At 37.5% G+C, this 25,348-nt stretch overlaps 1 protein-coding gene across 1 annotated transcript in view; it reads left to right on the forward strand.

The window, feature by feature from the left end:
* SNX9 (sorting nexin 9) overlaps positions 1 to 25,348 on the forward strand; it is a 60,232-nt gene that overhangs the window by 31,784 nt on the left and 3,100 nt on the right. Inside the window, exons 5-16 of the mRNA XM_041470036.1 lie at positions 3,272 to 3,455; positions 4,234 to 4,387; positions 5,800 to 5,884; positions 6,608 to 6,733; positions 7,057 to 7,174; positions 9,994 to 10,124; positions 12,383 to 12,474; positions 13,364 to 13,467; positions 16,123 to 16,200; positions 21,268 to 21,344; positions 22,307 to 22,396; positions 23,823 to 23,937. Of these exons, the coding sequence (XP_041325970.1) occupies positions 3,272 to 3,455; positions 4,234 to 4,387; positions 5,800 to 5,884; positions 6,608 to 6,733; positions 7,057 to 7,174; positions 9,994 to 10,124; positions 12,383 to 12,474; positions 13,364 to 13,467; positions 16,123 to 16,200; positions 21,268 to 21,344; positions 22,307 to 22,396; positions 23,823 to 23,937 (1,354 nt within the window). The remainder of the gene's footprint in view (positions 1 to 3,271; positions 3,456 to 4,233; positions 4,388 to 5,799; positions 5,885 to 6,607; positions 6,734 to 7,056; positions 7,175 to 9,993; positions 10,125 to 12,382; positions 12,475 to 13,363; positions 13,468 to 16,122; positions 16,201 to 21,267; positions 21,345 to 22,306; positions 22,397 to 23,822; positions 23,938 to 25,348) is intronic.

Consider the following 25,348-nt stretch of genomic DNA (forward strand, 5'->3'; position numbering starts at 1 on the left):
ATAAGTAATGATCTGTCTCTGCAGTGAGTTTGAATCTGCCCTTAGTGGCATGCTCTTACAACATTCAGTAATGGCTCCCTCTGTTGTCAGTTCCCAACATAGCCCTTTGGCCTTGTTTTTTTCTCCTAGGACCGTAGGAATGAGCAAGTCCCTAGCAGTCTACAAAAGGGTGAATCAGCTTCCTTTTAGGAGCTTACCCTTGAATTTAATCTCAGTGTACTTTTTTGATATTACTGTGGGGAGCAAGGAGATGCAATGTTTCATTTGAAGGCTGATCAATTTCTTAGTTGTGGGGTGTGGCATTTATTTTTGTGTACATTTGAGAAAGCTTGAATACTTGGATATTAGGTGTGCTGTATCAAATTATATTGACTAAATATCAGCTTCTTGCAAGGGCTCTTCACCTTTCTTGGGATGATTGAGAGATCAGAGGATTATCAATTTCTGTTATGGAAAACTAAAGCTGTAAGAACATGGCTTGATGCAAAATACTTGAGGTTTAATTAGGGTTTATTCAACCAGAGCTAGGCCACACAAATGGCTTCTTGTATGAAGATTGTCAGCTGCTGAGATCCACAGAGCTGCTCACTGGGGCTGAGATGACCTTTTTAATAACTGGTATGAATTTAGTTGGTTCTCCATGATGCTCTAGGACCTTGAGGATGGCAGGCCTGATTCCTGAGCCCTTCTCCATGTTTACTGCCACTTAGGAGTGTCCACAGTATGTGTGGATGCAGGAATACATTTCAAGAAAGTTGAGGAGATTCCTGTAAGTGCTCTTTGAAAGTTGTTACCTATAGATTCCCAAGCCATCTCTTACTCTCTTCACCAGTGCTTCACAAAGAAATGGGGACCCTTTAGCTGGAAGAAACAGAGGGGAGAATAGCATATTCTACCCTTTAATAGCCTATGGGTGATACACCTTGGAGCAAGAGCTTACCCCGCAGCCTTGTTGGACACCTCAGAAGTAAATTTTTCTGATTTGAAGAGTGCTTCTGTGTAGGTACATGGAGATAAGACATCTGGGAGCACAAATATGTAATACATTTCCCTTTGCTGTACAGCATCTATGTATATCAGCATTTGTCTGTGAGTGTGATGATTGCTCTTGACAATCATTCTTTAGTAGTGTCAATATTATTGCCCTCCTCTTTTTTGTGGCAGATTTTAAGGCTTCTTTACTATTTACTCATGCACCAGATTTTATATGAACTACTGCAGAAAAGAGGAAAACTTTACTCAGTCTTTTGGTATCGTACCATTTCTGGACTATTATTTGCTAGTGGTCAGCAAAACATATATGCAGAAGTATTGGTATGTTAATATTATGCAACATAGTCTTTTCTAGGTGCTCCAAGTTATGTTAGAAGCAAGCATGATTTTCCATGTGGTTGGGCCCTAGCCCTGTGTGTTTTCATTTAGCAAGGAGTGAACTCTGGCTAATGCCATCTGTGGTTATTGCTCTTTACATAAACTCATACCAGGTGAAGATAGGAAGAGAGCAGACTGGTATAAGCTATCTTTGTAATTTGCTCGAAGTAGCACTGGGTATCAATGTCCAAGACTGGGAGCAATGTCCAAGACTACTGCTCCCCAGGGAGTAATGTTCTTGCATCAGTTCCATTCTCAAAAAAACAAACAAACAAACAAACCAAAAAACAAACAAACAAAAAAAAAAACCAAAAAAACCAAAAAAAAACCACCCCAAGCTATCACTATAGAAGCTTTCCACGTAATCTGTGTCTCTCTCAATTCCTAGAGACCCACTGAGATTTCTGAGTCTTGTGAATGGTGATTTTCCTCCCCAGCTTGGGAGTTTGGTCTTAATTTCCAGATCCTGTAAGGAGTTGTGAACCTAAATATATAAAGGTGTTATGTGATAACATAATTTTTGAGTCTTTGTGATTTAATACTGTCTGTGAAATCTGACTGTCAGACGACTTTATTTGAGGAAAAACTGATGGGAGACTTCTTATTCCTAAGTAGAATATAAAGTTAAAATGGGAGGAGAGAATATTTAGTGGACAAAATTGGGATGTGGAGTAGCTGTACCTTTTTTTGTGTAAGACAATTATGCAACATTTTTGCAGATAATAATTTAGTTTTTAGTGCGAGTTTCATTAAATTTCCTGTATTGGCAAATGTTCTAAGATAACATGTAAATGTTGTAGTCTAATATTAATTAACTTATACAAGGCACTTCTTTTATATGCTTCTTCATGGTAAAAATAATGAACTAGCACCAGTAGGATTTGAGACTTCTTTTTACAAAACTCAGCTTCTCCCTCTGCTGAACAAGACAAGCCTTCTCAGCTGTGTTTGCTTTCCTTCCTCTTCTCTTTCTTCCTCCTACACTTTGGGTGTGTGGGTTTCGATATGTGTGCAGTTTTTTCTTTCTGCCAGCAAGTCTCTGCACTAAGTGTCTGGAGTAGACTACACTTAACTAGTCAATGCTTTTTCAAAGTGTACTGTTAAAATCAAGGAGCTGAGCAGGATGCTAAGCTATTAAGCCAAGATGAACTTGCCAAATGCAGCAGTCAGAGACATGTCTGCTCTGCACTCCTTCACTGAGGTTTCCACCTCCACAACAGCATTAGCAGAAGGGGGTGTGTGAGTGCCTTCACCACAAGCTTATGCTGAGAGAGTAAGTCTACAGGGAGATTCCAGACTGTTCCCTGGCAGATGTCTGTTTTCTTTCCCCATCTTTGCTGTGAGTGAGTTAAGCTCTGACAGGGAAGCTCATCAGGTTAGGATTTAACTCCCTGACTGCCACACCAGTAGTGGTGGTGTGGATAGACAATTTATTATTTGCTTTTAGAAAAGCCACTAATCTGAGTTTGATAAAATAAGTATTTACAAAAACATAATTCTTGACTTCTGTGTACTGATTTGAAATGTGTTAATTAGCCCATGGCTTTAGGTAATTAGTAGTTCACAAGTACCATACTTACTAAGGTGTCAGTGTAAAATAATTACCATGGGTGAGATTGTTTCCTAATGCTGTTACAACAAATAATTTAGTTACCCTGAGGAGAAGCACTCTTATTAGTATGTATTGGTGTCACATTGCTGGAAAGCTGATCAGTTCTTCCAAGTGCTTGCTGCATGCAAGAGTTGTGTAGCTGGAAATGCAAGATTTGGCAGCTGCTTCTAAATCAAACAAGTGAAATGCTGAATGCAAACTCAGCGTACCAGCAGGAGGTGAAAGACTTCAAGAAGAAAGTATTCTTCTTCAGCAATTCTTCTTTACTTTTGTCTTCATACAATGTAGGCAAGCATTGCCAATGATCCTTGGTCCAGCTGGAACGTTGGGAAGTCTGGTAACTGGGATAATGGAAATACTGTTGACAGCTGGGCAACAAAACCTGAAAGTGCACCTGGCCAGAGAAACAGTGCTTCAAATAACTGGGAGGCAGCAGCAGCATTTGGTCATCCACAGGCATATCAAGGACCAGGTGGGCTAATAATGCTTTTTTTTTTCCTTAATAAGTTATAGTAGGTGGATAGTAGAGGTAAGAATTATTTAATCTTTTATAACTATAGACCATGGCTTATTTAAAAAACAAAACCAAACCAGTTTCCTAAAAGCATATTGCCATGTGGGTAAGCTGGACACTAAAATAATAGGGGCTTTAAAAATTAAATCATTTTTTTAAAAAATTGGTTCCACAGTAACAAATGCCTCAAACTTCTATAGAAATCTGACAAACCAAAGTCTTGTGCATACATGATCTATTCTCAGGCATGTTGTCCAGCTTGTGTAACTGGAACTTTAAAAATCCTTTGAATTTGTGGTCTCAGGCCTTTGAAGGAATAGTCGCTTAAATCCTTAATTTTAAGAAGTGACTGGCTTTTCAGAATGCTTCTCTACCTTTTATAGTAACAGCCTAAATTAAGGGGAGAACCCATAACTGGGGAATGGTAATTTGGAGTCTATGAATATGGAAGACAGTTGAGTTAATCTTAACACACCATCATCTCTTCTTTAATTTTTATTTTCTTTTTTATTTCCCCTCTCCCTCAGTGGATTTCTAGTGCACTGCTTTGCAGGATGTATTTGATGGAGATAGTGGTAATTGAGGAGGAATCATAAAATAGAAGGCTGAAAGAGATTTTAATATATTTACCTGGTTGATTATTTGTATGTGAGTGCTGAAGTACCTGATTCTGCTTCTGAAGAGAAGTGATGTAACTTTTTCCTTTCCCTGTCCCCTGATCCCTCCTGTACTTCAGCAGCTGCTGATGACGATGATTGGGATGATGACTGGGATGACCCAAAATCAACTTCGCCATCTTACCTTGGTTACAAGGAGACTGAGGCATCAGAGGCTGGGGGGATCCAGCGTGGAAATTCTCGTGCAGCTGCTATGAAGTTACCACTTAACAAGTAATGGAAGATGCAGGGGAAATGTGTATATATTGAAGAGAATTGGAATTTGTCAAGATGTGTAAATTCAACATCCTTGAAATAAGCAATGTAAATTACAGTTTTGGGGCAGAAGAGAAGGTGGATTTGTAGTTCAGCATACTCCTTAAGCAAGCAGAGGACACAGATCCCTGAAAGCTTGAAAGTACATGACAAAGCTGTGCAATTTTTGGAGGTGTCATACAAGCAAATGACACTTTCATGTTGCCTGAGCATCAAGTCTTTAAACTGTAACTGTGTTTGACAGTTTGTTCTTAATGAAAGTCAAAGGTGATGGTAGATTTGTCCATACAGTAGAAACTGATCAGAGATGCTGCCCCAGAGTTCTTGAGCAATCTGAGTTTCTAGTGGGGAAAACTTCTGTTCTGCTGTGTTTGTGCATCATCCCAGTTGATTCTTGAGCCACAGAAAGTTTGATTTTATAGATGAAAATCTTACAGTAGCATCAAGCTTTGTCAGGGTTATACTAGCATTATCTCGTTACAGCTTAACGTTTATTTATTCTAAGAGTGCTGTTACTCTGAGAGCTAGTGTGTGGTAGTCTCTGAGTGGATGAAAGCAGAGTGGAAAAGGATTGTAGAATAATGGTTCTTTGGGTATCTAACTAAAATCAACTGTCTCTGCATGACTGGTTAATTTTATTCATCAGTGGGTTTTTATGTCCAGTGTTGCATGAGTACCTGTACATCATTGTTCACTTTTGCAAACTCAAAAAAATACCTTTTTAAAGAGATTGTTTTGTCTGTGGAGTAAGTCCTGCTTTGCTGCTCATGTTTCTGCAAGCAGGTTGGCAATACTACAAGGGCTAATTATCTCCTAAATTAGAAAGAGGACCACCATTTGCTTTTTATAAGGCATCTTGTAAGACTTTAGAATATTATAGTGATTGTTTGGCTTTCTTTTAGTTGGTGGATAAATTATTTAAGATAACTCATGTTTAGAAGCTCTTGATCGATCTTCTGTTTATCATTCTTTCAGATGATTGAATTCTTGTAATTTGAAATCTCAGGTGCATGAGCATCTGGGTGTGTGTGGTGTTTCCAGAGAGGGTGGGGCTGCAGAGGAGTGATAGATGTTGCTTTGTGTCCTCCTGTTATGTTTAGTATGATGGTCAGCAGAACAGGAATAGCCACTTTGCTCTGCAAGAAGGGGCCTACTACACACAGAGACACACAAGACACACACAAAAAACCTGGATGTCAGTAGCCAAGATTATTCTGCTTTTTTCCGTGCAAAATGTTGATTGTTACAGTAATTCACATAAACTTTTTTCTATACTTGAGAAATATTTAGGGTTTTTTCCCTGTAACAGCAGGTAGTTCTGCATATGTCAAAGGAAGGAGAATTAACTTATCACTTCATTATATTGTTAGGTTTCCTGGATTTGCAAAACCTGGAATGGAACAGTATCTGTTGGCAAAGCAGCTAGCAAAACCCAAAGAAAAAATTCCCATAATTGTAAGTTGGGGTCGTGTATAATTATTCTGTGTGGGTGGTATGGGGTTTTTTGGTCTTCTTTTTTTTTTTGGTTGGTTGGGTTTTGTTGGTCAGTTGGTTGGGTTTTACAATCCTCCTCACCTTTCCCTGTTTCTCAACTGAACTTTTATCCTCAAGGTTGCTGTATATATTTGGGTCAGAAGAAACTGATACTGAACATATAATTAGAAATAGAACTGTCATAATAAAAATCATAAGTGTGATGATGATGATGATTATTTTCAGTACTTTTTTACTCATGCTGTATCTGCATTACTTGTGGTGAACATATGCCTTTTTAGGATTGGAATGCAGAGCAAATGCATTACACTGTCTATTTGTTATCTAGATAGTTACATGTAAGAGCTACATTTGTAGAGGTTTGCAATATTCAGTCCTGATGGTCAGGTCATTTTCTGATCTGAAAACCAACTCTTCTGTCTATATGCTGTTCTAGCGAAATGTGGTTGAAATAGCCCTAGAATTCACCATTCCTTTGTTATTTGGGAAAAATTGTAAAATACACAAGATAAAGTCAACTGTGGTCTTTTGTCCCTGATTGCAAGAAGCCTCTCTGTTTCCAGGCTCTCAGCCTCTCACTGAAATCAATGGAAGCTCTCACGTGAAGAGAGAAGATATTTGTCCTCTTGTTTGCAGCTGGTGCAACATGGTGTATTTAAAGATAATATTTGCAATTTCTTACAGATTGGTGATTATGGCCCAATGTGGGTATATCCTACCTCTACGTTTGACTGTGTGGTGGCAGATCCCAAGAAAGGCTCTAAAATGTATGGTCTCAAGAGCTACATTGAGTATCAGCTGACCTGCACTGTAAGTGTATCTGAAACAGGATCTTTTGTCTCAAATTGTTATGTTTGGTGACAGCAAATATGTATCATTTGTTCATAAATAGAAATTGTGTAAGACTTGATAAGGGCATTGTAAGACTTGGTAAGAGCATTGTAACAGTAAGTGGTAGCTGTCATATTTTTTTACCCCAAGGATTTGCTTTTTTCTAGAATTTTAAGTTCTGTATTAAGGCTCTAATTCATAAATTTTATTTGCATTGCATGTGGTTACCATTCTGGTCCTGCTTGTTTCACATGACTGTGTGTAGATGCCTGTCCAAGTTCAGAGTTATGTTTCTCTTACAGAACACTAATCGGTCTGTCAACCACAGATACAAGCACTTTGACTGGTTGTATGAGCGGCTCCTGGTTAAATTTGGATTAGCCATTCCAATCCCTTCTCTTCCAGACAAGCAAGTAACAGGTAATTATTCCCAGTTCTGAATTCATGAAATGGGAGATAAGGAAATCAGATTTTCATAAGGTTCAGTTATTTCTTACTGTTTGTTTTTCCCATTATTTTTAAAGCTCAACCTTTCTCCACTCAAAATTTATGATGAGTTGTTATGACTGATTCATAATAACAGATCAATACTAGGAGAACCACTTCAAAACTCAGGTTCAAGTATCTAGTGATTTAAAAAAAGGTAATTAAAAGCAAAACAAATTCCCCTAGTTACTACATGAGATAGAAATTACTGTTGGAGAGAAGAGATGGCTACTTCTATTCTGTATTTGCTGATTGGCTGGGCAAGTGTTTTTGCATGGGGTTTTTTTGAGGGTTGGGGAGGGGCGTGCATTGTGTTTGGTTTTGTTTGGGTTTTTCTCTTTTGCATTTGATTGTACATATGTTATGTTGTAGGAACTTTGACACAAGGTTCCCAGAGGAAAGGGACCATCCAACCTGACTGGTTGGGATGGGGATTTTTTGCTTCAAAGTGAAATGTTGCAGCTGTTTCTCCTCTTGCTTGATTTCACACTTGATTTAGAAAGCATCTTTCATTCATATAGTGTTCTGCTCTGGTTTGATGTCAGTTCAGCTTGACCAAACTGTCTGAAGCTTGTGGAAATCTTTTGTTCTCACTTCAAGAAAAGTGGAATTGGGTCCTTTAAATGCACTTAAGTTTCGTCATTGCAACAGAATATGACAATGCCTATGCATTTTCAGTAGTCTCTGACTCCCTTCCTACAAGTATAGGCTAGAGTGCCTGTGAAGGAAAGAATGGACACCTGCATAGGAGGAAAATGCATTACTTTAGCCCATTTCCATTTGTATATTTTCTGGTAAGATTATACAGTGTTTAAGATAAACAGCCAAAACCAAACATACAAGCATCGGCATGTTGCCAACCACGTGGCTGTGGGCATCACTCAAAATGCAGCAGCTCTGCTGTGTTTGAAGAAAGCTGAGCATTGATGAAGTTGCTGGGATAAATGCCGAGCAAACTGAAAAGTGAGGAAGTGACTTCTTTCCCCTTGCCTCGTGTTTAGAATTGACCAGCATTTTTATTAAACGTGTGCATGTCTGTTAACAGGAAACCAGAAGACATGCTGGGGTCCCTAGATTTCATTGTAATTATATCTTAAAAGACCCAAGAGTCTGGCATCACACCTTGGCAAAATCCATTACCTGTGAATTTCTATCTTCTGGAATCTGTGGAAGAGAATACTTTGTCCCATGCAAAAAAATAATAATTAAAAAAAAAAAGCGTGTTTCTTTTTCTGAAACATGAACAAACTGGAAAAAGCGTGCTTATCTTTCACTGTGTTTAGGAGGCTTCTTTCTGAAGACTGTCTACAAAAGCATTTCTGTCAATTTGTCTTGACAGAACAAGACTCCCAACTGACTTTGTCAGGATCCTAGTTTTAATGACATACTGGTGATGATATGCTTAATGATCAGCATGTAACTTCCAGCTGCTGCTGTTCTGGTGTTCTGCACTCCTTGCAGGAATGCTGTGGAGATTTCTGTATAGATTCAAAATGAAGCAAAGTATTACTGAAGAGTATAGAATATCTTCTATAGTGGGGTTTGGTTTTTTTTTGCTAATTTGTAGGAAAAATACCCATGCACAAAGTTCATTTTTTGTTAGTTCTGTTATTTACCTGCTAAAATTGCTAATTTCCATATTTGTAAAAAAACTAAAAACCCAAACCACAAAACCCTCAACTTTGTAGATCTGCTGCCATAGTAACTATGCAGTAGAATTATATTGAAACAGTACCTGCATTCAAGGCTTGTCATCTGCGCTGCTGTGGAAATCAGGAGAGTTCGGTGCTGGAGAAATCTCTCTTTCCTTAAAATTCCCATTCACTGTATGCTTTAGAAGTCTGATCTCATGCATTTTTTTTTTAATTAGAAAGGATTCTCTCAAGAAGACAGTTTCTACTAAAACTAAAAGGTTCTTATGAATACACAGTGATGATGCATTACTGGTTTAAGAAAAAATGGTTACTTATTTAGTTTGTATTAAAAATATCTTAAGTACCAAAAAAATCAGTTACAGTCTTACATGTATGTAAGACTGTAACTAACCAGTATATAACCTGTGTATTCTAACCAGTTTATGATTATGATTTATTGATATTTTTTGGGTTTTTTTTTCCCCCAGTTTACCTATATGTTTAAAGGAGGCACTGCCTTTTAAATCTGTGATTTGTGTTTGAGTGATTTGAAATATTTTCAAGCAATCCAACTTTAATTTTTTGAGCTGTTTCATTTCAGTGCTTTGTTAGCTTGTACATGGCAACTTGGATTGTAGTTCTTTTTTCTTCAATGTTTTTGAACCTCATATTCACCAAGACTTTACTAAACTGTTCCAGAAAAATACCTTCATTCCAAGCCTGTACCTGGTGTTTCTCTTGGGTCATCTGAATACCTAATTTTCCAATCCACAAGTTTATTAGTTTTTTTCCAAAAAAATGTTTTTGAATTGTGGGTGTGTAATTTTAATATTTCCTGGCTATCTTAAAAAGGATGAGAACTCTTAATCAGTAATCAATATACTGTAATTTAAGGTTCTTTTGATTTTTTAGCATAATGGGCCATTTATTTATGAGTTGGACTTTATGATTCTTGTGAGTCCATTCCAACTCAGGATTCTGTGATTCATGTAAGTTCTGAGTCATTAAATTGTTAATAACTCACTAGATGAATTACAGGTTGTTTCAATTTAAATTTTTTAAAAGGAATTTGAAGGTGCTAGCCTGTAAATGTAACAATTATTGTTCAATGTGTGACAGGGCGCTTTGAAGAAGAATTTATCAAAATGCGCATGGAGAGGCTGCAGGCTTGGATGACGAGAATGTGCCGCCATCCTGTTGTCTCAGAAAGTGAAGTTTTCCAGCAATTTCTCAGTTTCCGAGATGAGAAGGTAGGAAATGAAATAAAGTTCTCACACAGACTGCAATTGAGGAATTGCTGTCCCCCCACACTTCCCCTTCAAACCAAGAGTTTGGCTCTGTAGCTGCCCCACTGTGGGCAGTAGTGCCGGGCTGGAAACTGCTGGGATTCCTAACTCAGCTGATTGGTCAAAACAAGGCATAAAATTGCTCCAGTTAAATGCTACACACCATTCCCACACAGCTGTGCTCTTCAAAGTAACGTTGTTGCCAGTCTTTCAAGGGCCAGTTTGTATGCTCCAGCAGAGTGGGAAGATATATAAAACTCTTTTGGCTGTTGCCCTGCTCTGTCTCTGCTGGATTTATTAATCTCTGCGATCCTCTGAGTGGTGCTGCTCTGCTAACAAAAGCAACTTCAGAGCAGATCTAGGTTGTGCCTGATCCTGTATTATATTTAAAAACAATGCCCTGCCCCCATCCCTCAAACCCACAGTTTTTCACTGAAATGGGTTATAATAGCACTATGTTGCAGCCTTACCTGTTATAAGAAGTCATTTTTTATTCACAAACACTTTATTATGCTTTTTTAAAAAGAGATTTTAATACTTCAGTAAATGATAAATAAAGTAAGTAAACATTTAGTAAATAATGGTTTCTTCATGACTGAGCTCCAGCTCTGTTACTAATTAGGAAACAAACAGAAACACCCTGCTGCTTTCTCCTCAAAATAGTCATACTTCTAAATACACATAGAATTTGCTGAAAAAGTAAATTATCCAGTCTGGTCTTAAAAATTTCCAGGGTTCAAGTCCCCTGTGACTAAGTTCAGAGCTGACCAGTTTTGAGTCAGAGGCTGAACTACCAGCATACTTCTAACCAGAATTATTCTGTGATCCGGTAAGTTGAGGCTTAATAACATAGCAAGTACTAGTCCTGGTGAAATGCTAGTTGGATGGTTAGTGGGGAGTTGTATAATTCTGCCAGCTAGTCAGCACTTTTAGTTTCTTTTCTATAGATGTATAAACAGAACAGATGTTGCAACACATAGGGAATTTTTAACCACTAAGAACTTAGTATGCTAATTGCATAATAGTTGCATGATTTTCTTGAGCAGCTTCTGATATGAGACTTATCCTGTGTGTGAAGACAGCTGAATATCAATGTTCTTACACTGCATCTCAGTAATACACAAGAAGGGTCTGTTGACCCCAGAATTTAGATAACAAAGTGCACAAAGGAGGAGGGGAAGAACTTTGGGAAACTATAAAAAGCCTTGGCTTCTCTGAAGATTTCACTTCTTAATGAAAGGTTTCAATTCAGGGGTGGTCTGTTGATTAACAGTTCTCCTAAACATTTAATTCAGTCCTTAAGCACACACCTTTAAAGAAGTCTTTCAACACTTCCAAAACATGCTAAACTTACCAAGCATCTTAGGATAATTGTAGATGGACCAATAAGCAGATCAATGTTTCTTTAACATAGTAGTATGATTTGAATGTCTGTAATCCATGGAAAGCTATTAAAAATGAAAAGTTATTTAAATTATCAAATTTCATTCTGGAAGTGCAAATGGATATATTTATTTTACATATGTGTATATTACATACACATGCACTTGTTAATGTATATTCTGTAGGTGATAAACCTTTGAGTTTCACAGAGACTAGAATTACTATGCAACCTTTATTTCTCTCCTTTAGGCTTAATAATTTTTCTTAGAAAATGTAGTATGTATGACATGCATTTCTTGCTGTTCTGGAACACCTGGATAATGTTTTGTGTGCATTTGTGGATAAACTGGATAGAAGTGTTTTTGGTAGCTAAGCAGTAGTGTATCTACACCCAATATAGGCTTTATGCAAGTGATGCAGTGCCTATTGGGTGGATAAAATGGCTGTGTGGTAGCAGTTCTGCACCAGCAGAAAAACATGCACATTTTTAGGTCACTTACACTTCAACCATGGGGATTTCAACCTTGACTACTTCGCTTTAGTGATGTGGTTTCTGTATATCCCAGTGGTGTAAAAGCTGAAGGGGTGACTGAGAGGGAGGATTTTGTACCCAGGGTGCAGGAGGGGGAATGTACTACATACACATCCCTGGCAGAGAGTGCCCAGCATGTGGTCTGCTAAACAGTTTGTGCCCAAGCAGGGAGGGTACACCAGCCCGAGGAGAATGCTCACCAGGGATATGCGTTCCTGGGCTGGGGCTGGCAGCCTGGAGTAGTGCTGAACTATTTCCAAGCAGTTGCAGGGGTGGCTGTAACATCTCAGATGTCCACATGTTCTAGTGCGTGGGAATGCTGTTAAAAGTGTGTGAGAGTCTTGAAAGCCATTACTCCACTTACTATGTGGGCAAACCAGCTTGTTCAATAACTGTTCGGTTCTTCAGTGTGAAGATGTTCTTCACTGAACAATTTTGCTACTATTTTGAGAGTCCTGCACAGGTTCATGAACATTTTCAGTGATCTTGAGACCACAAAGTATGAGGTTTAGAAAATTTAAGGATGTTTTGCCCCTGAGGTAAGAGAAGTAAAGCAAGAGGCTCTTAGAAAGCCTAGGTGCTGGTTTTGTGCAAATAACTATGTGGGTATGGTTTCCAACTGAGGAAGGAAGTGCTGGTGGGGAAGTGGGAACCTCTAGGTTGTTGGGCCACAGCTGGAGCTGCTGCCCTGGCTCTGGGAAGTCACTCAGTGTCCCCTGGCTGTTACAGCTGTCTCATGCAGGCTTTGGCTGAGAGCATTTGTAAGATCAGATGTAGTTTAAATAAATCTCATTGGAAATGATAAAATATATGTTTAGTTTTCTTTTGTAGAGTTCACAAATCACTGCTGTGTATGCAATGCTGTGTTAATGGAAAACTCTGATAGCTGCATGTAATATGAAAGTATGCATATATATTTCCCTAGGAAAGTTGCTGTATTACTTTTTATTCACCTATGCTAGACTTCAATCAAAATATCTGACACGGTTATTTGCTTTTTATTTTTTCATTATTTTATGAATTTCACTACTTCTGTTACACTGTAATAAGAGTGCTAGTCCAGTGCCACATGTCTACGAGTCTAACAGAGGAGGAAAAATAGAAAAAATAATGCCTATATCTAAAAAGGGGAATTCTGAATTTAGTGAAATGGCAGAAATTTCAAGGAATGGGTTTATATCTCTGATACTTTTTAAGACAGAGTTGACATTGCTTAACACTTCAGTATTGCATTGAAAGTTAACATTATGTATCTATTTTTTGCTTTTGCTTTTTCAAAATGCCACAGAGAGCAGAAATGTGATGCAGTGGGTAGGTTCACCAAAGCAATGGATGATGGAGTTAAAGAGCTGCTGACAGTGGGACAGGAGCACTGGAAGAGGTGTACAGGGCGTAAGTGTCCTTCTGAACTCAGCACTCATTTCTGTGGTGCTTTTCTCTCTTCTTTTTTTAATGTGTGTAATTCAAGGCACATCTTTAAAGAAATTCCTAAGTTATCATGGGAATTGTTTGGCATTCTGGCTATTTTCAGTCTAAGAGTATAAATTGTGTAAGTTTTTTGTTAATATGTTTGATGTGGGGCTTTTTGTTGGGTTGTTTGGGGTTTTTTTCTTTATCTCAGAAATATCTGTTCCCTGCTCATAGGTTTAAAAATACTTAAAGTGAAACAATTCTAGTAATGCAGCTAAAGCCCTTGTTGGACCTGTTCTCATATACTGGTCATTTATTTGAATTTTAGTGACATGGGCAAAATAGACCTGTTTATTTGATGAAATCATATTTTCAAATAATTGCATCTTATTAACCCCTTATTTAGGATCATTGCATGCTAGGAGGAGTGATTTAAAGATGAAATGAGTTTAAGAGAAAAAGAAAAGAAAAACCAACTTGATTCTAACTTAATCTTTAGCCCAATTCTTTTTTTTCCTATCTTGTCTCTTCCTTCCCACAGATATTTAGGGTTGCAGAACTTCACACCAGGTCCCTATGACTCTGCCTGGGCTCTAATTTCCTAGTCCACAGCAGTGTTCAGTGTTTGTGGCCACCACAAGGCAGCTATTGAAAGGAAGCAGGTACTACAGCTGAGGATCATAATAAGAAACACTTCAGGGCAGGCTGTAGTGTCTGGCAACCAAAGACCTATCACATACATCTCCTTGAATCACCTTAATTTTTTTTACTTTCCTTTAAACTCCCACAAAAAAACCCCGAAACCTTGTCCCCAGAACTTGAAGTTCTCTGAGTTATGTTTTTGCCTCTTACTAATCAAACACTACAGCTGAATATTTGGGGCTGACCAGAGAGAATGGGAAGTATAGAAGCTCCATCTCTCATGGAAGTGATTACATTAGACTTTAGTATCTATAGGATGTAAACTTTAAATTATTTACATTTCTCAACTTTGAATAAAAGGGTTTCCTTCTACACACCTCTGACCCTCCTGCTGGACAAAAATAGTCTAACAGATGACAGAGCTCTAACATGGTACAGATCATGGTACAGAGACTAGACATTGCTTTGCAGTTACAGAAGCAATGATCAAACCAAGGGCTGGCTGTGACTTGTGCTTACTCTAGAAATTCAGTATTTTTTTAACTGCCAAAGTCTTCCTGAACTTACAACACTAGTGGCTTTAGATACCAAATGACCCTTCTAATACTTACAACTATTAAGTAGCATAGATGCAGCAATACAGTTGTGATTGTGTTCTTTAAAATCTTAAAATTTAAAAATTTTTAATTTTTTTAAACTTTTTAAACTTTTCCAGACAATCATACTGAATACAAAAAGAAAAAAGAGACTGGTAAACTGGAACATGCAAAATTTTAGAGGTCTCTTAGGTTTTAAGTTCCCTGTCAGCTCTAGACTTGACTTTTAATCGGAAGTATTTTTGGCACTTCCTGAGCAATAGTTACATGCCTTCCATTCAGTGAGATTTAAAATAACTGACAGTGGAAACGTCTTAAATGCATGTGAAAAGAAACCAAACATTCTTCACTAAAGCTTCCACTGGAGATTCAGTATCAGTGTAATGGCTGATAACAGAACTCTAGTACTCTAAATTGTACTCAGAGTGTAAGACAGAGCAGTTATCATAAATAGTCTAACTTCTGGAGAAGAGCTTGATCAAAGATAAGCAATAAAATTAGGCAGATGGAGTGGGAGGTTGATTTGGGGGTTTTGCGGTGGATTTTTATACCACACAAAGGTGTTCTGTAAAAATCAGATACTGTGGGATGCTAGAACAGCTAAAAACCTTCTATTTGCTTGGACAGTGTACCCTCTGAATACAAATATTTGATAACAAAACCCATATCTACTTGGGTTTTTTTTCTGCTAGCATAGGCAGCATATAAAAAGTTTCTTTTGCTTTTCAGATTGCTTTTTAGGCCTCTGGAGTGGTGCTGTTCAAAGTGTTAATAATGAATGCACTCATAAATCACAGCTGATTGATGTAATTGTGATGAAGTAATGTATGCATGCATGTTCAATAAATAGATTATAAAAAAACAATTTTATTATTCAGATACTTGTGTAATTTTTCTACCTAGGTAATCTTGGTTTCTAGTGCCTTTAAATATAAAATTCTTTATTTGAGAATAGTTTAGGTATTATGGGTCTGTATAATAATCTCCTCTCTTAAAATATTAATGAGACTTATTCTTGATATCACACTTCAGCACTTCCCCCTCTTCCTTCCCCCATGAGGGGGAGGGGAAAAAAATCTCACTGTATGCATAGGAGGACTGAGCTAGAAATGCAATGAGATTTCATTTTTTTAAATAGCATTCACACACTGCTTCCCCAACTGTTTGTACCTTTCAAGAATCCAGATTGCAATTGCTTTATCCAGTTTTGGAACATGTGTAGCAGGGGAGGGGGTAAAGAATAGGACTGTAAATATGTCACTAGAGAAAATGTAATACCTAGTTGGTTTTGACATCTGCTTCATCAAGTTTTGGAAATGCTGCAGATTTAGTCTCACTTACCCATGTTGGTTTTTTGCTTTTGTTTCCCCTCTTTTCCTCATCCTTTTTCCACTTTCAGCATTACCCAAGGAATACCAGAAGATAGGAAAAGCATTGCAGAGCTTGGCACTGGTCTTCAGCACTAGTGGATACCAAGGTACTTCTATAGCTTCATTTGTACTTTGCTTAAAAAGAGGTATTTTAATTACATCATGCTACTTTTTTTTTTTTCCTGAAGATCTCTATGCTTTCCTCTTTGAGGGTTCTAGAAAAAATTCTAAAACCTTTCTTTTGTGTATGTTATGGGGTTTTTATGTTCTAGTTTGCAATCTTGTCTTCTCTCACTGTATAATCTTGTGGGTTGGTAGTGATGGAAGAGTTTAGTTTGATCTCTTAATATATAATCTGGTCACTGGCCTAAGTGACCAAACATGCTGTGGCATTTTTGTGATATCAAAGGGAAAGGAGAGAAAAATGGGGCCTTGAAAATAGCTGTCACAGAACTATTGTGTGACTTCGTGATACAACAACTCCACACAGTGATGGAAAACTTACTACAATGTTTTATAATCCACTATGTGGGCTGGAGGGTCAGCTACTATAGCCTTTCCTTGTCCTTCACTTTTGCTTCTCCTTCAAGAGCCCTAAAAAAGAGCCTGTTGTGTTAGGTATGAAAGCTGTGGGAGGGAAAAGGAGGGCATCAATTGCTCAAAGTTTTCCTAAAATGTTGTCTTTATACCAAGTTTAAAATATGTTAAGCTCTATTGATGTTTTCCAGACAACTGGAAAATATTTCCTCATATACAGAGTGTGCCTGTTGAATCAGTTTTCCCTGAGATTCTCCTTTCAAAGGTGTTTGAGGTTTTGTTCTTTCTATACTTGATAGCAAAATTACTGTCTTCTAAAACCTTAAATGTTATAGCATACTCTTGCTTTATAATATTAAAACATTTTGCCCCATAAATGATGTACTAAAATGCAACCTTCTGAAACACAGATTCTCTGCTGCTGAAAGTACTGGAAATAGGCATTGTCCCCATAGCTTTTTCTCATCTGTGCCCTGTACTTCAACAGGATGACTGCTTAGTTGGAATTGAGCATAGCATATTGCATAAAAAGTCACTTTTGGATGTGAGAATAAAATAGAGGATTTGCATGGTTATGTATTCTTAGCATGGGTTAGAAAACTGTAAATCCTGCCTGGATAAAACCTGTAGCAAGAAGTCTTGAGAAAACTGAAAATTGCTTGGGCTCTAGCACATTCTTTTGCCAGGGTAAAGGGAAAACAGTATGTCATGAAGCTAGGATACAAAATTGCAGATCAGCTTTAGAAATTAAAGCTTTGATTTGATTTCCAGCATCTTTGAATGGTATGAAAAAATTGATACCATGACAGTTTGGGAATAAGGCAAGCATGTCTGTCTTTGGTTTTTTTCCCAGTCACAGCTGGTTACACCTGTATCTTGTTGAGAAAAGTCCCCTTCCTACAGATGCCTTTGCCTTGATTCCACATGTTTTACTCAATAACTTGTACCCTTGTATTATTCCCACATTAATAATATATGGGATTCTTTGCTTTTTAATTTGAGTTCCCAGGAAGTGATAGCAAGTAAGATGCAGATGTAGCTTTAAATGGCTTCATCACTGCTTCTCTCACTCTGTCCTGCCTGCTGCTCATGTATGGATTCACCTGATCATTCCATCAGGAACAGGACTGTGGATTAAGCAGTCTCTGAAAAAGACATAAGCACCTGGATTTAAACTGATAGGGCACAGCGTTCCAGATCTCAGTATATAAAAGAGGACAGACACATTGCTTCCAATGGAGTAGTAGCTAGGCTGAGTATGGTGTATGATTTTTCTGGACTATCAGTAAGAGGAATGCTTTATTCAGCCATGCTTAAGGACACTCAGTTCAGTTTCTGTTGGGAGCTGAATCTCTTCATCCTTGGTTTTTGTTTTGTTTTGTTTTTTTTTTTTTAAATTTGTTTGGGTTTTTTTTTTTTGATTTCTTGTAATACTAGTGTTCTGAAAGTTTAAGCATATAGGCCACTGAAGATTGCAGTGACTGATTTGATTACAGAAACATTTCTAGTTACTGGTAGCTGACTTCTGACATAGTGTGTTTACTGTTAGTTGGTTCCTTTGCATAGTTAGGATGGGATGTATCTATTACCCGTACCACTTTCATCAGTGATGCCTGCTTGCTCTGCAAAGCTTTATGTGTAGTGATGTCTTCTGCCTTCTCTTCGAATTTCTAGCCTAAAATATTTAAGATTGCACCAGCCAAGATACACTTGTTAATTTGACTTACTCTAGCTCTTTTTCTCATGCTACAGAATGGGCCTTACCTATTTACTGCCAGCCCCAGTGTGTTAGGGATCTGTCCCCAGTATTTGCAGAGGCAAGGGTACCTTTAAAACTATTAAGGACACACTGAGAGGTTCTGATTTAACTTGGCTATGGGCTTATGAACTGTACAGTTGGTTCCAAGAATCTGCACTTTGCAAACATCATCCTGGTCCAAAAATGCATATTGGACAGTACCAGAACATGCCTAGAAGTGTCCTGCAGCCTGGCAATGTGTTGCCTATGTTACTGTGCCGTAGGATACTCTAAGGTTAACACAGCCTTAAATAGCGTGGCTTCTCTTTTGCGGCACCAAATCTGGAGGAGTCTTTCTCCTGTATTAAGGAAATGTGAATGACTGGTATGCCATTCAGTCGTGGTAAGATCTCCTAATCCTACATCACCCCTCAGGAATTCTGTTAGGCAGTTAGACACAAGTTTCAATATCCTGTCAGCTAGCAACAGGCAAATCCTGCTTTACAAGCTGCTTGTGTGCTGGACATCAGTTTGAGGTGTACTTATCAAGAAAAGCTTTGCTGCAAGTATTTGCTGCTAGTAAATCAAATTTTGTGATTTTTCTTACTGAATTATATTAAAATGACCTTTGAAAGAAAAGAAAACAAAAATACTTCTTGACAAAAAAAAAATCATCTGTCCCAGTCAAGACCTGGAGTATTAGTTCCCCCAATATGTGTGGTGTATTCCTTCTGAAATGATTATCACTGGCATTTACCAAGGAGTTGAACTGCTAAGGGATGTTCTATTAAACATCTCCAAAAGGCTTCTCATAGTTGTACATCTTTCTTCATCTCCTTATGACAGTATGTAGACTGTAAATCAATGAAAATATCTGTTTCTCCTTTCAACCCTGGTTGGGTTGAAATATCTGTGGAATATTACTGCCCATTTTAACTGCTCTTTTTATAGTTACCTTCAGTCAATGCTTTTAGGTCCCCTCTGTTTCTTCTGGGGATATATGTACTAAACACTAACATAATTTTGCTATAAATGTTAGCAACATTTGAGGCTTTCTGCTACTCCATTGATTAAAGCACCCCTGACATCCTGATGTATCCTTGCACTGGGACCCAACTCAGCTTTCACAGACGGGGTTAAGAAGGCAATTCCCAGCTTTGCATTGGTTCAGAAGCTGAGATTCCTGAAAATAAAAGATGATTGGTTTTGGGAGTGCTTGTCTAGATCCTTTGAAACTCTGATCTATGGAGGTTCCTTGAGTGAGTACAGAAGGGGAGGATTTTGTTGCTCATCTTAAATATACATACATACTCTTCCTCTTTTTTTTTTTTTTTTTTTTTTTTTTTTTTTTTTTTTTTTTTTTTTTGTCAGATACGGAAAGTTACCATATTTCATGGCATTATAAAATGAACAGCATCATCTAGACCAACATAGCTTCTGACTCTGAAGCCACACCAGGTTTTATCCCAAAATCTAGGAGTCAGTTGCCTAAGCAGCAGTTACTTCAAGGTTGCTTCTGAGCAGAAAAAACAATTCTGAAATACTGAAAATATTTAAGTCTTAAGACTGAAATAATAAAATTGATCACCCTCCAATTTTTTTTATTGTTTTACAAAAAGGTGAAGATATGTTATGAATTGCGTACCTCTTGAGTCTCACACTGGGAATTGGTGTTGGTTTTATTTTAATTTTATCCTAACAGGCCCAAATAGGAGAAAAATAATGATTTGTTTAGCAGTGTTTGTGTCACTGGACTGATTAGTTCTTAGGATCGGTCACTTTGCCTCACAGCTTTTTATGAAACCTAATGGAAAGGAGGAATCAATCGATAGAACTGAAGCAACATTCAGTCATTACCTTGTTTCCTTTAGGACATGCTGAAATGAAGGAATCCTATGTAATAAATCTCTAATGTAGATTAGACCATATGTTGTAGCAAAACAAAATACTTTAATGCTCAGATTAATCATTAATGAAATCTATGGTACTTTTCAATTAAGTCACTGATTAATATAGAATAAAATCAAAAAGTTAATAAAAGACTAACCACTGCCTAATATCAAGACATGTCTGAAAGCATAAGAAAACTCTTTTTTCTTAAACTGAACTTTGATATCTGCAAACTATACCTTCGCCTTTCTACTCTCTACCTCAATTTGCTTTCTGTACTGTTGACTACGTGCTTTGGACAAGCTAACATGGATGGGAAGGTGAAGTTGCATGAAACATACAAGAATGTAAGGCTTGTTTCCATCTTTGTCCCACATAGCCTGTCCTATTAGTAACACAGTGTTATGAGTGCTTGTGCTGTTGTCTAGCTTAGGATTTATGGTGATGTCTGTATTGTTAAGCATAGATTGTAGGGTGCTTTGATCTGTTTCATATGAGGATGAAGGTTAGAAACTCACTCTGAAAACCAGTGATTTTTACAGAGCTTGAAAATATTGTCTAAGAGTTCCCTAAAGGATCAGAAATCTTGTTGTCCAGAAAAAAAGTTACTTGAGCCTCCTTTTGCTTCTCTGACCTTTGAACTGTTATGGTCCAGGACTGTCAGAGAGCTCAGGGCTAGCAGCACATCAGCTTTGTCAGTCCATCTTTTGTAACCCTCCTCATTCTTCCTTCCTTTCCATCCTGGTAGATTTATTGTGTATTTAAACTGCATAAAATTATTAAATGTGGAAGTAAGTAGTGCTAGTACTGTGGTAGAACATTAATTTTCTACAAGACCTTCAATTTTCCTCCTTTAATGTTTTTAAAATTCTTTATTTCTGCTGGTTATAAAAGGATGGCTAGCCATTTATTATTGTAAATAAGCTATTTTATAAATTTGCCTTGAATCAAGGCAAGTTTCTTGTTGTAATTGACTTACTGTAATTTGAACACTGATGTTTACTTCTAGGAGAATCTGATCTCAATGGAGCAATAACAGAAGCAGGGAAAACTTACGAAGAAATTGCCAGTCTTGTAGCAGATCAGGTAGGAGTATTACAAGTGCAGTGGCGTAGTGTGTACAAATATATCACTTATTTGGATTACTTCTGACTTTTCTTTTTTCCTCTTTGATTAAAACATAGCTGCTAGTGCTATAGACCAATTAAATTGCTATTAACACTTTTAAATGCATTTTCATCTTCTTTTCTACTCTGTGTCAGCTCAGGGGGGATGTGATGAGAGGGTATTTCTGTTGGTCAGAAAGCCCACGTTCTGGTTTCTAAAATACTAGAATGATTGTTTGCTCTTTAAACGTGTTCATCTTGTGATGTCTGTGAACTGTCTTCATATTGATACAAAAGAATGATATTTAATCAAGGACAGTTTCTGACTTCCCTCTGCATTCCCCAAATGTCTATAGGATGCAGATTTTGCTGTTGCTTCATGTGGGGGAATACCTGTGTACTGAACCTGCTGCATTGCCTTGACATGCAGTTGCCTGCTTCAGTAAAAATCTGGCTTAAATAAACCTTGATTGGTATTCAAGACATACATTGATGTTTAGCATGTTATGCTTAAAGTCTCCAAAATGCAGAGCCTCTTTATCTCAAGGCTGAGTCTGAAGTTTCTTAAGACTCCTTTCCATGTTGACAACTGAGGAGATGCACCTGTGCATGTACATATTTGTATATGTCAGGAGAGACTGCACTGGAAACTCTTCTTTGGGGAAAAGGCAAAACCCCATCACTTTATGAGCTAGTGTTAAATGAAACAAAGAACAGAGGCATCTGCACAATGATGCTCAGTGCCTTGCTCTAAAAAGCTTATATATTTTTTTAAAGCTTTTTCATATATGAAAAATTTGCATAAACAATATTTTGGTTTGGGTTTTCTTTATTGTTTCCTTCCCTTTTTTCCTCTTTGCCCCTTCTTGGCATCATGCTTTCTTTTCTGTGATGTTAATTTGCCATAGATATTTTTACTTACGCTTATGCTTTGTTTATTAGCCAAAGAAAGATCTTCACTTTTTGATGGAAACAAATCATGAATATAAGGGATTTCTTGGTTGCTTCCCTGACATCATAGCAGCTCATAAGGTATGTGAAGAGCCTTTCTTTTTAAGGGCTGGGCAGTGGGGACAGCAGCAGAAGTGGTGGTATGGTACCCTGCATTTGTGCAGTGGCCTGGCCCCTTTTGCTAAAAGACTGGAAGTTTCTGTGAAACTAGTGTGTTGATTTTTGAAATAAGAAGTACTTAGAGGGAAGGAAAACAAGACTTTATCTCAATAATATCACAACTTTCTGCTGTAGTAGAGCAGTAGAAGGTTCATGATTTTCTTCAGGTTGACTTCATGTCCCAGTGGGGTGAATAGCAGTAGCGTAAATTTGTAATATTTGAGCCTTATGTGATAGTTGATAATAAAACCATACAAGTATTGTAGGAAAATACTAAAGTGTACTTGTGTACATGTGTGTGGCTGGCTTGCTGATATGTGATAAATAATCATGCACTGCATAGAAGTTTCTTTAATATCAAAAACCAGAGACCAGAGCTAATCTCTGACATTTCTGAGGGGAAGAAAAAACAAACAAACTAAATACCAGCAACAAAACCCAGCAATTTTGTTCTTTGTAATACAAAAGCCACGGTGTATACTTTTGGATATTCTGCCTTTTTTTTTTGGTCATAGAATTTTCCTTATGGTCATGTGTCTGCTGCAATGTATTTAAGGAAACTAAATATTATGAAGTATTAAAACAAGTGCACAAATATGTGGGGTTGGGTTTTTTTTTGATCACTTGAAGTGTTAAATGTATAGAACAAAAACATAAGAATATACTTCTGAGAGCAACAAAGATAAAAGCATATCAGATTTGTGTATTCTTTCTTCAGGACTTTTACAGTCCCTCATCCCACAGAATCATTGGGGAAAAATACCATAAAAGGAGAAGAAATGTTTTTAAAACTTGAAACATAAGCCTACTGGCAAGAGACATGTAAATAGATTCTCTTGCATGTTGTTTGGCACAAATACCTTGTGTAGGGGAGGCATATCTTTTTATGCTCGTTATTTATGTGACTCGAGGATTTTACTGAATCAATGGCTATACGTTCATTCAGTTGTAGTCTCTTGAAAAACAGTGTTATGTTGCCTTCTCTTGTAAAATGTGCAAAGAAGGTTCTGCAAGCTTTTGGATGTCAGTTTTATTGGTCATCTGTAATTTGAAACTTGGTCCATTTGTCCTTTTTGTATATATCCTTGTGTATTACTGCCTGTACCAAACTCAGTTTGCTTATGATTCTGATCATGCCTGTGTTTGAAGTAGCTTTTTGCAAGGACTCTTGGAATCAATAAAGTCAAATAACAGACTTTGGATGAAAATGTGAGAAGGCAGAATCAATCATTTTGTGTACATATGTGTACTGAATGCAAACTCAAAATGTAGCTAGTGGCATTTTAGATTACTGTGAACACCCCTAAGCTGACTACTCTTTTAACCTTTCTACATTTGGTTTCTACAGGGAGCAATAGAACGAGTGAAGGAAAGTGACAAGTTAGTTGCAACCAGTAAAATAACGCCACAAGACAAACAGAACATGGTGAAACGTGTGAGCACCATGGCTTATGCACTACAAGGTAAACCAAATTTTGAGCTAAATGGCAGTGTTGTACAACTCTGAAGGACTTCTGTTAAGCAGTATACTTTGAAAGAAAATCTTTTGCTACCAGGAATAAAACCTGGGCTTGGATTATTTGTGGGGGCTTTTTTGTGACCTGCTTAGATTTTTCTAAATTGCAGTTATTTTGCCTCTCCCTTTTTTTTTAAATCTCACATTGCTATTGCAAAAGACACATATTTTGAAAATGCAATTTAAACACCCCAAAACAACTTCCCCAGACTGATTCTTTGATTTGGAAGTGATAATGTCTCAAATTAAAAGCATGGACTCTGGTGCAAGAAGCAGGTCATCATTAGCAGAAGCGTTTTTCTGACTTTTAGTTTAGTTAGACATAATCCATCTCCTAGATGAGATTCATGTTCTTTTGGATAAGACCTTTATTTCCTGGATGGTTTTGAATTATCTTTTTCCTCTTTAGGTTAGAGGTGTTGTAAATATAAGGTACAGCACACCACACTAGAAAAACTGGAGAAGTGAGGAGTCAGGGCTCAATCCTGCAGGATATCAAGCCATTAAGTGCATCCTGTTACTGACTTCAATGAGATTACTCATTACTGAGGGGGTTGCACCATTTATAGATGATTTAAAGCCAGGAGTACTCGATATATTATGTGACAAAGTCAGAGTAGCACACAAAATTGATTTTAAAAACAACCAAGAAAACTCATTTCCTTCCTCTTAGTCACAGTGACGCAACAGGATTGTGTTTTGTGTGTGGTAATTGTGGAAGAGACTTCTAGGATGAGTTTTACAATGTAGCATATTTCTTCTCCCTCCATTGATATCCCAAAATATATTTAAGAACTTCTTTGAGCCATAAGCTGTGATCTGAGATGTAGAAACTGATGTAAGGTGTTACAGATTCAGTAATGCTGTTTCTCAGGTATCTATTGAAACAGTGTAAGTCAAGAAGGAGTCACACAATACTGGTTGTATCTTTTTTATTCTTTTTTGTTGAGCTAAGTGTTTACAGCTATGGCTTACAACTTGATATCTGTACCCTTAGAAATCTGAATGTCCAAGCCAAAATTGTGTTGGAAACCCTTCAGGAAGGAACAGTTACCTCAGTAGAAGAAAATCCTGCTTGTATTTTGTATCGAATCTTTGTGCACCTGATTATTGTAATACAAGAACCTGGCTTTGTCCAGGAAGTGCCCAGGTTGGTGTGTAATTGACCCCCTACCAATCTGACACACAGTTCCACTATAACTTGAGTGCTGCAAGCAGAACAGGTTGTGGAAGCATGAGAACAGTCCTGCCCTGCTGGCAGGGCTGGACACTGAGCTTGCTGCAGAGTAACTAACTTGAACTGAGTGAAACTGTTCCTAATTATAAATGCTTCTGTTAAATAATATGTCTCCTGGGTC

The sequence above is a fragment of the Pyrgilauda ruficollis genome, unplaced genomic scaffold (genome assembly GCF_017590135.1).
Source record: "Pyrgilauda ruficollis isolate IOZ18807 unplaced genomic scaffold, ASM1759013v1 scaffold24, whole genome shotgun sequence".
NCBI classification, from domain to species: Eukaryota; Metazoa; Chordata; class Aves; order Passeriformes; family Passeridae; genus Pyrgilauda; species Pyrgilauda ruficollis.